Below are 12,693 nucleotides of genomic sequence, written 5' to 3'. Positions count from 1 at the left end.
GACCGGACAAATACAAATACAACAAATAGAAATGAAACAACGCAAACCCCGTCCTTCTAACTTGACCTCGTCGTCATCATCACTCATCAAGACCGAAGCATCAAGCAGATGCCCTCCGTCTCTTCCTACTGTTCAAGCCCCTCGAGGCCGTCAGCAGAGGCTCTTCATCGCCGTCACTGCCCATGGCTTCTTGCATGTGTAAGCTCAGCAAGGCATGCGCGGCCTTGACTTCTCGCGCGAACAGCGCAGAGCTATGTTTCCCCCTGGACCGGGTCTCGATCTTCCGGTTATGGTCAGGAATCGACGAGTTGACGGAGCTCCTATCGCTTCGGTCGCTTTTCTCGCGATAATCCTCGTCATCGTCATCGTCGTCGGCATCGAGGTCCACGGAGAGGACCTCTGTCGTGGTACTGGTACTCTCCGTGTACATGGTCGAGGAGCCTGTCTCGTCCGACCCGGAATCCTCCTCACTTCCTGCTGTGTGTTCTCGGTCGGGCATGGGGGCGGTGGTGGCGGCTATCGCTCGCGGTGAGGGTAACTTCGAGCAGATCACTTCGGAGCTTCGTGGTGTGTTGACGGGGGTGAAGCTGTTCCGGAACGGGCTCACTGGGGAGACGCAGTATACGTCGCCATGACACTCGGGCGAGGACGACCCGTAGCCGGTCCTACTCTCTGAGTATCGGTGCTCATGAGATCGGGGTATGAGTCGCTTCACGAACCCAGAGCTCCCTGTTGAGTTCGGGCGGAATTTGCCTCCTGTGCGGGTAAGGTGAAGGGAACTATAGGACGGAGACTGGAGTTCAAGAATGCGGTAGTAGTTTGCCGTCTCGGTGGCCTTTCTTACAATAGCCGGGTCAATGACCATACGGCCAAACCGTCCTCGGTCCTGAGGGTGGATACACATCGATGGGAAATCCAGGCCAAATAATGGTGTCAATGCATGTCGGATCTTCCAGCAGAACGTCGCTGCCACCGCTTTTGCTGCCTCATATGGCATCCAATAGCCTTTAAAAAGGTAAAGAGTCAGCGCCAGAATACTCCCAGACATTGACGGTCAGATACCTTGGGCGGCAAGTGCTCCTCCAGTGATACTGTGACAGATCTCGCGAAGACCAGGGTTGGCATTCAGCATCTTGGCCGGTGTCGTCTGATCTCAGTCAGTCAGGAACTAGCAGCCGAAGTCGTGCTGTATACCTTTGAATAGTCATTGCACTTAAAGAGATGTGTCGTCCGCACAAGACCAATGTTGTAATCCCACATCACGATCCATTCTTTCTCGTCACCAGGAAGCTTAAAAGTATACTGAAAGACTATAGAGATCTTGTAAGCATATACACCCCTCGGGTATGTGGTATGTTGTTCGCTGTGTGACTCACCCTCAAAACTCTCCCGACCAGTGCGCTCCTGGAACGATTTCTTGTCACTGTTATATGGTATGTGTCTTGCATACTCTGAAATATCACCCATGGGATGGATGCGAAATTCGCGGTGCATTCGAGCCAGCTCTTCGTCTCGCTCTTCACAAGGGGGATACCGAACCTCTCCCCTAGGCTTGGCCTTTGTGAAGATCGCAGCATCTTTGGCAACCTTGGGCCGTTTAGGACGGGGCGTATTAGAAGCCATACTGGCTGCAGAGCTTGCCAGTGTTCGGGTTGGTGATGATAGTTGGCTCGGGCCGGGAAGGGGATTCAACAAAGATGCTATCGACGCCATGTAAACAGCGTTTCAACGAAGGTGGAGATCGAAGTTCAGTCGACGGATCTCCAGTGAGCTCTCTAAGAGATTACCTTCTCTTCGAAGCTGGAGAATAACAGAGACACTGAAGAAGACAAAAAGGTCACGGTTGGAAGAGGATTTATCTGACTTGAGGAACAACAGAGGAAGAGGCTAACTTCAATCCTTTCGAATTGATCCCTAAGACACTGGCGATGCAAGGATTCTAGAAGGTCTTGCCCAGTGTCAAAGGAAAATATAAGAGACAATGGAAACAAAAGGATGGGAGATGCAGAGACGGGTACGAAGGGTACGCAAATGTGTGGTTGCTGTACTGCTTTGGCCGATCACCGGACTAGCCTAAAGAGCTAAATTAGAAAATAGAATGCTGGAGACCCTCACAAGAGACAAGTGGGCGGCACCCTTTTCACTTCTTTGTTAGGAGGCTTGTTCTGAATGGATGCCCTTGTAGAGTGGATACAAGTGATGGCGTCTTAGGAAAGCTGCCCCAATGGCTATACTCTGTTTGTCCGGCCAGGACTGAGCAGTCACCTCAGCAAGGACAATCCTCTCTGTCGAGGCAATGTTCCATAACGGGAGGCAGCGGTGAACCCAGGCCTACGACTGGACTCCGGATCTAGACGTCTGGGTTGAGCGGATGTCTTGGATTGAGGTGAGGTGAGAAAGGCTTCGCCATGAGAACAACCTCACCGGTACTTGGACCCAGGATTCATCACGAGGTCCACGTTCAGATTGGCCAGGCTCCGATGGCGAGTCCAGACTTGCCCTACCTCAAGCACCTTTAGAGTATAGCAGGTACTCCCAAGGTATAACCAGACAACGGTGCGGTTGCAACAGAGCTTCAATTAGCGCCATCTCGGTAATGACAGAAAGCTTGCTCCCCTTCCTCCCTCTTTGTCCTCTCCCTTCCCCTCTCAGTGCCTGGCCATAACCTGTGGCCCCTACTAATCCGATCAAAAGTAACGCATGCTCTCCAATGTCTCGAGGCTTCACTTGTTCCACTCCTGATCTGCAGCTACCCAAGACAAGATATGACGCAGGCCTAATGAAGTGACATGGTAGATCACGTTTCAGGAACGGCTGCCACCATGTGGAGGTCTTGCATAGCTGGACCATGTCTATTGCTGCTCTTGCTCCAAATCCCCACCATGCAAACAGATGGAGACAGCGGTCTGATGAGCGTGGACCCCAAGGGACTAGATAGCCATGGAAACAAAAAGGGTATCGACAGACTTACGTACCGCAATAGTAAGCATTTTTTTGTGTTGACCATCTACGGTTGTTCCCGTTCCCGGTTGGTGAAATAGTGCTTTTGGTCACTATTTTTGCCCTCGCAACTTGATATCAACCATCCATGTCGATGACCTCGACCTTGGAAGAGGTATCAACCGCTAGATCATCCGGAAGATTAGACCTGACCGGACGACAGTGGCCAATGAACGAACGGGCTCAACAACGATGGCTCGACGAGATGGGCAGGAGAGAGGTCTGAGACCGCGGATAGCTGCATGGCGCTTTCTTCCCGTACGACGGGAAGCTGCTTTTGCTCCCAACCAACGACTCCCCACTATATCAGCCACTTGAACCAGGTGAGACCAAGTATTGCCCGTAAATTTGTCAGTGAGGGCGAGCTTGACTCCAACCGAGTCGGATACTGTCAGAAACAACCTAGAAACTGAACAAAATATTGAGCTGTTGTGGAAGGTAGTCAGAAAGGGACAATTCACTTGAGAACCAGACAGTTCTTGAGAGAAACCGAACTAGCCTTCCCAAAAAAAAAGGACAAGCCCAAAAAACATCGGTTACACCAGCAGAGCTTCCAAAATTATGTATTCAAGCCTATTTCCACTCCCCTGCTTCCCCCGGTCAGGCGACATCGCGACAACATGGAGCATGCCATACTAGCCTTGCTCACTGGAAGTGACACCCGTTGGTCGACTTGACGGCTTTAGTTCCGACTGACCGCTACGACCGAACATAGCTCTCACTGGCAGTAATCTCATCAAAGGCGCATGTTATGCAGATTCTGCTTATATGACCACAGACCTCAAGGAACCTTCCATGCAGCTTCTATGCAGTAGGTCCACAACCTCTATGGCGTACCAGTCGTCATTCCTGCTTAATGGCCTGGCTATTGGAAGACCCGCTTGTTTCGTTGATGTCGACAGTTCTGTCCTTGTCACCCATCAAACTTCTTCTTTGAAGGCTCTGCATTGGTTTGTCAACGGTCCTTCAGAGCCGCAGCTAAGCCTGGGGGCAATAGGCGGATGGCTACTAGCGATAGGGATTTTTCAGCCTCATCCTGATCCACAGAGTGAGATGTCTTGCTTGAGCCAAAGACAATAGCAAATATTCTTATCCGTCACCAGCAAAGTCAGTGGCCGTATTCCGTAGGTATCGAGCAGTCCTGCGCTTGCCATTCCCAGAGCGTCTCAAGTGTGAGACAACGGGGATCTAGAAGGTAAGAGAGAGGTCAATGTCCGAAACATGGACTACTTCTGTCAGGAACCATTCTCATTTTTCGCAATGGAAAGGACATCCCATCTTTCCTTTTGCTCCTAAGCAAAATCAGAGAAATCAAAACATGGCTTCAAGGCTCTTACTTCTTACTCGTATGTGAGAGACGGCGTAGGATGCGTCATCGAGCAAAAACAGATAGTTTTCAATGACTTCAGTTAGCCTGCCCGCGCAGATGATCAGTTCTATTTGTTCTCAAGCTGATGGGAGACTCGATGCCAACAGATTCAGGCAGCCTCTGGTCCTTGTCTATCGATGGTGCAAACAGCACAAACAAGCCTAAGTCCCGTGACCTCGGGTCCAGAGTGCGATGCATCGACGTCTCTTCCCCAGCCTCCCAACCCATGTGTCAGGGACTCCATGTTACATTGGACTATACCTACATACAACCTGGGGTTGTACTGGAGCCTAGTTAACTCCTTAATAAATATATCTGGCATTATACATGGCATGGCATGACATGCAACACGCAGTCAAGCACGCCCGCTGCAAAATACAACATTACCGGGTGTCCCCAGTTAGATTCAGGACGGGATGATCCCTGTCGACTGTGGCATCATAAAACAGCTCAGGCAACACTTGTGTGACGTCTCTCAATCTGGGGTAAATTGGTGGAAAGGAGCGAGGTCATCCCGCTTACTACAGAATACGGAGAACGTTATGATCCGTTTGGATGTATTAGTAACAAAGTACTACGCTTTGTGAACTTTGGTCCGGATTGATGCAGGATTGTCTGGGAAGAGGCGAGTCGGAGTCATTACACTGATGGGCCTTGAGGCTGCCATGGGTTGAAAATTGAAGGTTGAAACCGTTACTTCGTATTGGCATAGTTGGAACCAGAACAGGAGAGATTGACCGATGGATCAGACCTTCGCAGTCAAGGAAGAGAAGGCCCAAGTCGACATGATGCAGACAAGTCAACAAATACGACGCGGATCGTAGCGTATGTCATTTAGCACGCGGATGCGCTTCTTGGATACAACGATATAAGAAACACAAGAAAACTAGGAGAAAGAAAGAAGAAAACGAAGGGAACAAAAGAATTACATATGAATCACAAGATACTGATGGTGAAGCTTTTAGGCAAGAAACCTGAGGGTCAACGCAGACTCAACTGCACAGCGGAAAGGAATACCCTTGTAAAGGGAAAATAGAAAATAGAAACCCTGAGAAATCATACCATCTTAACATCATGCACGCCGAACCATCCGTCCCGAGCCACAATGTACAATCCAATTCTACCCAAACTCAATTCGCAGAGCAATACTAGATCGCTTGCCTGTTAGCATAATTCATGTCCTGACTGGCAGGTCAATAGACGAGCAATGAGACAAAATTGCGCACTTAAGCAGCCAGCAAAGGCTCCCTGGTCTCCAGAGGCTGGCGATTGTGCTCAATCGGTTCTGCTACCGGCTCCTGCTTTGGGGCCTCCGGGAAGTCTGTTGTCTTGATGACGGGTTCGGGGATGGGCTCCTGCTTGACAATGGCTTCGGCACTAGGTTCCTTCTTGACAACAGGACCGGCAGCCTTGGTAGCTTCTGGTGAAGTACTGCGACGGTGGCCAATGTACTCCTGAGCCTTGGCGCTGTAGTCACCAACGTACTGCTTCACGAGACCGGTGGCATGATGGGTACGTTCCTCAGCGAGGTCCTTCAACTGGTGCGCTTGGGAGTTGATCATTGCATGGGCATTCTCAATTTGAGCATCAATGACTTCGCGGTTGTTGATGTAGACAAGAGGCCCAAGATAGGCGATGGTGACTGCAATCAGAGACAATCCCCAGAATGGGAGAAACTTGATCAGCCAGTAGGCAGTAAAGGCAGCAGAGAAAGCCTGCAATTGCCGTCAGCGCTGAGTCCGTCCTTTAAAGGATATTTGAGTAGTAGATTCGAGTCTAAACATACGGCAACAGTGTGGACAACATTCTCGGCGAACAGAATACGCTGGAACTCAAGAAGAAGGAAGTCGACGAGCTGTTCGAGGTCCTCCAAGACTGCCTCAACGGTTTCCTTGGGGACAGTATAGTATTTGCGAGGACGGAATGAGCTGGCGAGGCCCTGTGACAGCACAAGACGACCACCGATTTCGGCCGCAGCAGTGACTACCATCTCAATCAGCCAGCGATCGCAAAAACGCACCAACCAATAGCAACTCACATCCCAAAGCCAGATACGTAAACTTGAAGAACCAACGAAGAAGGGGCAAGTAACGGGCGGCAAAGATAAAGGCGATGACGCTCACGAAGGAAACGGCAGTAGCTCTGGGTTGCTCCCACTGGTGCATGTCAGCAGATATATAAGATTGAGACCAGACCAGGAGATAACTCACGCTTAGGAGTCTGTAAAGCAAGGAATGATAGTCTATGCGATCATTAGCTCTGTCTTCTGAGGTTGTTGCCTTGACTTGATATTGCATGACATACATGTCAGGGGCTGGCCGGTCGCAGTGGTCGTTGACGGAGTTGAGCTCGAATATCTCAGGTCGCGCAATTCCTCTTGGGTACGCGAGGCCTCGGACTTGATATTTTCAATAACAGGACCTGCAAAGCAAACTTGTTAGAACTTTGATCCCTCCGCTATCAGTTGAGTACATTCTGTACCATTCGTCACAGCATCTCTGATGCCTGGATTGTAAGGTCAGTCTGTGTATGCTAGGCCGTAGGGAAATGACAAACTATAGATAGCAGTCGTAGTTAGCATATCTGTCTCCAAGTGAAGTTGCCAATGTCTACTCCAACCGTACCTTACTGCCGTTAGGATTAGGATAGCTCACGTCACCTTCGGCCATGGCGGAAATTTGTGTGGAATGCTCTAGAACTTGGGCCACAGAGTATGAGGATGATTGTGTTGTCAGGAATTCCGTGAGAAATGAAGTTCCGGATTTGAAGAGATAAAAATCGATGAGATTAGGAGTATTGGGGAAAGAAAATGATGAGAGAGGAATGAACGGAGATGGATGGGCCCAGCAACAGAAGAAAAAAGATAAGGAGAGGGTCGTGCTTTGGTCTAGTCTGGTTCGATCCGGTCTGTTTTGGTGGTGATGCAATACAAGCGAGCCCGGACAGGTTTGGGCTTGTCTGGTCGTGGTGCTTCACTGCCCTTTCTCTCTTGTCGAGTTAAGGGGATTATCCACTCGAGTATTATTCTGTAGTAATGGATGCCATTTATCGTTCACTAATTGTTTCTCATCTCGAAGCAAAAATGTGACTTCTCCCTTCTCCGTACATGACGGGAGGTGACAGAGCTACCGTTAATATTTCTGGGCTCCTTCGACATGTGATAGCGGCACTGATTTGCTAGTGATGACATACACAGTATAGGGGCACTCTATCGCCACACTCTGCAAACTTGGCAAGTATCATATCCATGAAATCAAAGTTCCAGTGCTACTGCTGTACTACTACATACAAAGGTCATTGTTCATTTGTATCCAGACTTTATTATAATTTCCTAGGTGTTGAGATCTCTCGAGAATTGTGGCTGCAAAACAAGTCCCGTGTAGATGGGCGAATGGTGGAAACCGTCAAATTACCTATGATCTCACAATGATCTCTAGAGTCCTGGCCAAAAGCTCAGATCTCTAATTTCTCAATCCATTTTGACTCTTCTCAGTTCTGGCAGTGTTTCCCGCTGGAGGAGGCAGTAATCAAGGCTGAGAGGCTCACCAACACCAGTAGATTCCTCTGCTGGAAGCAAGGGATCAAACGACTGCAGAACGAGAGAGTCTGGTGCAGGCTTCGCCCATAAATGACCTCTGTAGCGAGCTGCTGGCTATTTAAGAAGGAGCGAATATGAGCGTCATTGCATCGAGGAATCGCAGCGTATTATTAGAATGGATCTATCTACGGAGTAGATGCCAGCAAAATCAGGCAGACTTCATGATGTAGAGCATCACGTGATCTGGCGGGACTCACGCGTCCGAGATGTTTTGATGTTGACTTCAGCCAACGACGAGAGACCGCAGCACATTGTTCTCCAACAAACATTAGCCGCACCACGCCATAAATCGATGATTACCTCGCCTGGTCCTGACTCCTCAGAACGGGCGTTTTGGCCCTTTACGTGATTACACTGATTCACCCCGCAACCGCCCAGTAAATCCTTCCTATCGCATTTGTTTACATCACCATGGCGCCTGCCGGACCGAGGGTGCAGAAGCCTGTGGGTTCTGCAGCATGGATTTCAACCGAGAAGGAGAACTTTGCGCAGCTGGTCAATCAGGAGATGGAAGAGATTGAGTATCCTGTGCGCCATGAAATGGATTGGTTGAATGAGCACATGGCAGAGGTGTTCTCCAGCAATCAATTGTGCGTTCTGATCTACATCTCAATCAAACCGTCGACCCTTGCTGACTGCAAGATAGCAATCTTACTGATGTGTTCAAAACTCCTGGAAAACTCCGGGGTAAGACACCTCGCACAGCACGGAAGCGAAATGTAAATGAGAACAGAATTGTACGTTGGCCGCACTCATCGCCATGTTTGATGACCGTTGATTATTCGTACTGACCGATGACAGCCTTTGAGTGAAATCTTCACAACATCCCATAATCAAGGAGACCGCAGTCGTAATGTCAGCCCTGCCCGTTCGCCCGTCAAACCCACCGCCGCGCCGATCACAACTACGCCATCGGAGCCAAAAGTCTCTCCAGCCAAGACGAGGGACACCGCAGAGAATGCCTTGCAGCCTCAATACCCTGATTTAACCCAGAACTTGAACTCGTTCCCCCAGTATAACACTGATTCGGGCTACCATGGCATGCCGGACGACGAAGGGGAGGATCAGGACGATGATGTGGTTCTCACCCAAGTGCAGTCGGAGACGCAGACATCTACACAACCTCTCGAAGACGAGCCCGTAACCACCATTGAAAATCAAAATCAACCACAGCGACAGTCTATTGATCGTCGTACAACAGCTGCTTCATTCCACTCAGCTCAGGAAGACGTACGCCAACGCGGAGAGACGGCTGAGCCTGTGGAGAAGCCTGTGCAAGCTACCAACAATGAGACAACGTCAAGACAGGAAAAGGCGGCTTCATCCACGCCTCAACCCGAGAAGAAGCAGCCGGAAGCAATCGTCGTGGCAGATTCGGCATCAGATCAGGAACCAGAGGCCGAGTCAAAGTCCGAGTCCAAGCCACGGGCGGAACCACAAACATCACCAACCAAGTCTTCTTCAACAAAACAGCCAGCAGCTCCGGTGGAAGAAGAGATCCATGAAAAGGACGACACGCCTCTTGACTCCCTGGATGACATCGGCACGCCTTCAGATAACTCCACTCCGGAAAGACCTCCCATCCGCAAGAGCAGCCTGAGCTTTGCATCGCTCCCAGCACGGGAGCCACTGTTGAAGAAGAGCTTGGGTGGCTCGAGACTCTCTCGCACAAGCCACGTTGATATTGCTAGAGTGAACAATGCTGCAGGGCCTAGCTCATTTGGTCGGCAGACCGGTGGACACAGAAATACCGCTGTGGATGAGGAGCCAGCTCTGGATGACGGTATGGACATTGATGAAGGTAGAAGGGGTGTTCAGCTGCAAGATGATATTGAGGCAGAAGCAGACGCCACAGCTAGCAAGGCCCATACCAAGTCTTCCACTCAGAGACTTCACGAAAAGATTAGCATGCTTGGCAAACTTCAGCCCTCGCGGCCCACGAAGTCCATCCCATCTGTGACAGGCCTAGCCTCCGCTCATGTTGCTTATCCCGAGCTCCCAGCAGCCAGTGCAAAGTCAGAGGTACTCCATCTGGAATCCCGCGAGCCGGCAGCACCGGAGCCTATGACAATCGACGAGGATGACTGGATTAAGCTAATAGAGTCTCCCAAGAAAGCACATGCCCCCAGAAGCCCGAGAACGGAAGTAAAAATAAACAAATCCACGAATGAGACGAGTCGCCCATATAGTGAGAAGGTATCGCTACCACGAGCTCAGGATCGAAGTGACGCGGGCGCAGCGAGAGCCAGCAACCGAAACATCACAGAATCGATCCGTGAAAAGTCCTCAACACCAGCTTATTCGTCACCCCAACGGCCTTCCCATCAGAAGAGTGCGTCAGTGTCCAATGCGGGCCACCACGCTTCCACAACACCAGTGGGATCTCCCGCCGCCGAGCGTCATGATGGCCCTCTGAGTGCATCCAAGTTGAAACTCCAATCCATCATGAAATCTGCCAAGGGTCTGTTTACGAACACTGGCAGTGTGGCAACTGCAGCAAGATTGGAAGCGTCCTCGCCTGATGAACTCGGGCTGCATTCGTACAATAGTGCAAGTGGCAATGCTGCTCGTGAAACACAAGACCGTCGGCCTGTCCAGATATCTAGTCCTCTCCCTCGACAAGAAGGGCGCAGAACGCGAAGCTCGACGGAGAGGGAAGAAAAACGCAAGCAAAAAGAGCTTGAAGATCGTCATCGAGAAGAGGAGCAGGCGGAGAAAGCACTGATAGAGGAACGCCAGAAAGCCCTTCAATTAAAGATAGCTCAAGAACGGGCGCGGATGGAGGAAGAAGAACGTAACGCTCCTCCGTCGGCAGTCGCCGCTCCAGCCAGCTCGAAGAAGGCACAGCCACTACAGAGACATCAATCCAGAGAGCCCGAGCCCAGCCATGAGGCTGTTTCTCGGCCACCCAGCCGAATGTCCGTCTCCCAACAGCAGTCAAAACAGAACGATCGGCGTCCTGTTAAGCCCACTCGCGAAGTTCTCCAGAAACCCAGGCCTCAGGCCGTCTCTATTCGTGTTGGCAGCGCGCTTTCGCGCCAGATCCCACTGACATCCACTTCTGTGGCATCTAGCGGGCCGGAACCCAGTGCTTCTGTCGCTGCACCGCCCTCGGCGTCCAAGCCGCCAACTCTCAAGAAGAAGGCCAGCAATTCATCTTTACATACTGCCTCTTCAAATAGCAGTTTCAAGAGCTCAGTCTCCAGCCAATCGCAGCGCAAGGTTCAGCTCGCGAATGAGAGGAAGAGGGAGCAGGAAGAAAGAGAGGCGCGCCGCAGGGAGGAGCAGAGACGTGAGGCAGAACGCAAGCGAGCTGCTCAGCAGCAAGAAGAATTGCGGCGTCAGGAAATGCGCAGCCGAGCAGAGGCTGAACGCCGGGAAAGGCTTGCTGCTGAGGACGCGAAGAAGGCCGCCCAGATACAAGCGATCGAGAAGCGGAGACAGGAAAATGCGCGGAGATTGGAAAGACAGGGTAGTCAACAACCTACTAGCGAACGTGTGAGTGAGTTCCATGAGTGGCTTTGAATCCATGCTGATTCTTCATCTACTTTAGGCTTCAATTGTCCAGCTAGAGAGACCTCTTTCGCAGGCCGCCAGACCCGCATCACGGCTTGGATCGATTCAACCTTTCAGTCGGACGATCAACCCACCTCAGCCCAATCCGGCCAAACCACCAAAGAGAGGGCTGGATGAGGAAGCCAGCTACCGTCCGGTAGCTATGAAATCCAGTACTGTCCAACCTTCCGGCGAATCCAAGCGCAGGAAGACTGAAGACGAACACAACCCTATGTCCGCCATTCGACCCACAATGGCCCCGCCCATCAGACAGTCGGGTATCCGCAAGGTAGGTTTCCACCAATATCAAATCACTCTGGTCGTGTATGCTCATCTCGCACTCCAGGAATCCATGAAACCTCCCATGTATGGCCACGGACAAACTTCTACGCATCAACAAGGCTCTTCAATCTTCAAAACCGCCCAGCCCCAAAGACCGGCTCACCCCATGGATATGGCAAAGTACGCAAGCGGCAAAATACCCTTCGCAGAGCCAAGCAGTGCCGCGCCTCAGCTGCCGGGGCATAAGACTCCAGGCGCCAGCTCGTCTCAAAGGGCACCAGCGAAACCATCTCCCAACTATCCCAACAGCGAGAACATTCATCTTCCCGAGATTGCTACCGATAGTGAGGACGAGGACTCCGATGCGGAGATGCTCCCCGTCCCCAAGTGGGCTCAACCCAAAGAGCTCGAGAACATCCTTCGCCAGCAGGAAGGCATGGAGGCAGACTCTATCTTTGGTCCCATCGCTCCGTTCTCACTGGAGGAGACATTCAAGGCGGACAAGAAGATCAAGAAATTCCGTGAGCGTACCAGCAGCGCCAACTGGTCTGGTGCTGATGGACTGACCCAAGAGGAGATTCGGCGTGACCTCGCCGAACGTCAACGGCTGAGGCTCAACGGCGGCTGGACCTTTACCTCATAATTTTGCCTCCAGTCTTATTTTGGTCGGGTACTTCTTCAATCTTTATGTTGGAGGGTTTTCATTGCTAGCGACAGCTGAAGTCTGGAAGGAATTGGGTGATTGGCATACCTGGCGGCGTTTGCGGGTCGTTGATATGCTATTAGCTTTGTAGTTGCATTATTGGGAACATAATTCAAGCATTTAGATTTCCACGATCATAGATGAGTTTAATATTTTAATGTGGTCGGAGGCATGGGTTTCAGTCCA

The 12,693-nt window shown here is 51.0% G+C and overlaps 3 protein-coding genes across 3 annotated transcripts; 1 reads left to right on the top strand and 2 right to left on the bottom strand.

Annotated features, from left to right (window-relative positions):
• Positions 1-100: 100 nt before the first annotated feature.
• AFUA_6G13680 (uncharacterized protein) lies at positions 101-4,446 on the bottom strand (the record flags this gene model as incomplete). The annotated part of the gene is made up of 5 exons (XM_077805120.1): positions 4,338-4,446; positions 1,377-4,292; positions 1,195-1,310; positions 1,063-1,147; positions 101-1,005 (listed from the first exon to the last, which is right to left on the bottom strand). Exons 2-5 carry the CDS (start codon positions 1,711-1,713, stop codon positions 101-103), a joined length of 1,443 nt encoding a protein of 480 aa, XP_077661251.1. The 5' UTR covers positions 1,714-4,292; positions 4,338-4,446.
• A 157-nt stretch (positions 4,447-4,603) lies between these two features.
• On the bottom strand, positions 4,604-7,572 carry AFUA_6G13670 (uncharacterized protein). The gene is made up of 7 exons (XM_746150.2): positions 6,999-7,572; positions 6,851-6,874; positions 6,674-6,790; positions 6,580-6,611; positions 6,408-6,525; positions 6,156-6,352; positions 4,604-6,084 (listed from the first exon to the last, which is right to left on the bottom strand). The coding sequence occupies exons 1-7, from the start codon at positions 7,036-7,038 to the stop codon at positions 5,596-5,598; spliced, it is 1,017 nt and encodes a 338-aa protein (XP_751243.2). The 5' UTR covers positions 7,039-7,572; the 3' UTR covers positions 4,604-5,595.
• Positions 7,573-8,196: 624 nt separating this feature from the next.
• Positions 8,197-12,690, top strand: AFUA_6G13660 (uncharacterized protein). The gene is made up of 5 exons (XM_077805119.1): positions 8,197-8,557; positions 8,614-8,704; positions 8,769-11,465; positions 11,521-11,811; positions 11,869-12,690. The coding sequence occupies exons 1-5, from the start codon at positions 8,379-8,381 to the stop codon at positions 12,445-12,447; spliced, it is 3,837 nt and encodes a 1,278-aa protein (XP_077661250.1). The 5' UTR covers positions 8,197-8,378; the 3' UTR covers positions 12,448-12,690.
• Positions 12,691-12,693: the final 3 nt, after the last annotated feature.

The sequence above is a fragment of the Aspergillus fumigatus genome, chromosome 6 (genome assembly GCF_000002655.1).
Source record: "Aspergillus fumigatus Af293 chromosome 6, whole genome shotgun sequence".
Taxonomy (NCBI): Eukaryota; Fungi; Ascomycota; class Eurotiomycetes; order Eurotiales; family Aspergillaceae; genus Aspergillus; species Aspergillus fumigatus.
This window is presented reverse-complemented; position numbering and strand designations above follow the sequence as displayed.

Coding starts and splice junctions, on each gene's coding strand:
- AFUA_6G13670 (XM_746150.2), bottom strand. CDS start 7,038: ATGGCCGAAGGTGACGTGAGCTATCCTAATCCTAACGGCA. Junction 6,526..6,579: donor TGCTTTACAGACTCCTAAGC/GTGAGTTATCTC, acceptor GACATGCACCAG/TGGGAGCAACCCAGAGCTAC. Junction 6,353..6,407: donor TACGTATCTGGCTTTGGGAT/GTGAGTTGCTAT, acceptor TTGAGATGGTAG/TCACTGCTGCGGCCGAAATC.
- AFUA_6G13660 (XM_077805119.1), top strand. CDS start 8,379: ATGGCGCCTGCCGGACCGAGGGTGCAGAAGCCTGTGGGTTCTGCAGCA. Junction 8,558..8,613: donor GTGTTCTCCAGCAATCAATT/GTGCGTTCTGAT, acceptor ACTGCAAGATAG/CAATCTTACTGATGTGTTCA. Junction 8,705..8,768: donor ATGTAAATGAGAACAGAATT/GTACGTTGGCCG, acceptor GACCGATGACAG/CCTTTGAGTGAAATCTTCAC.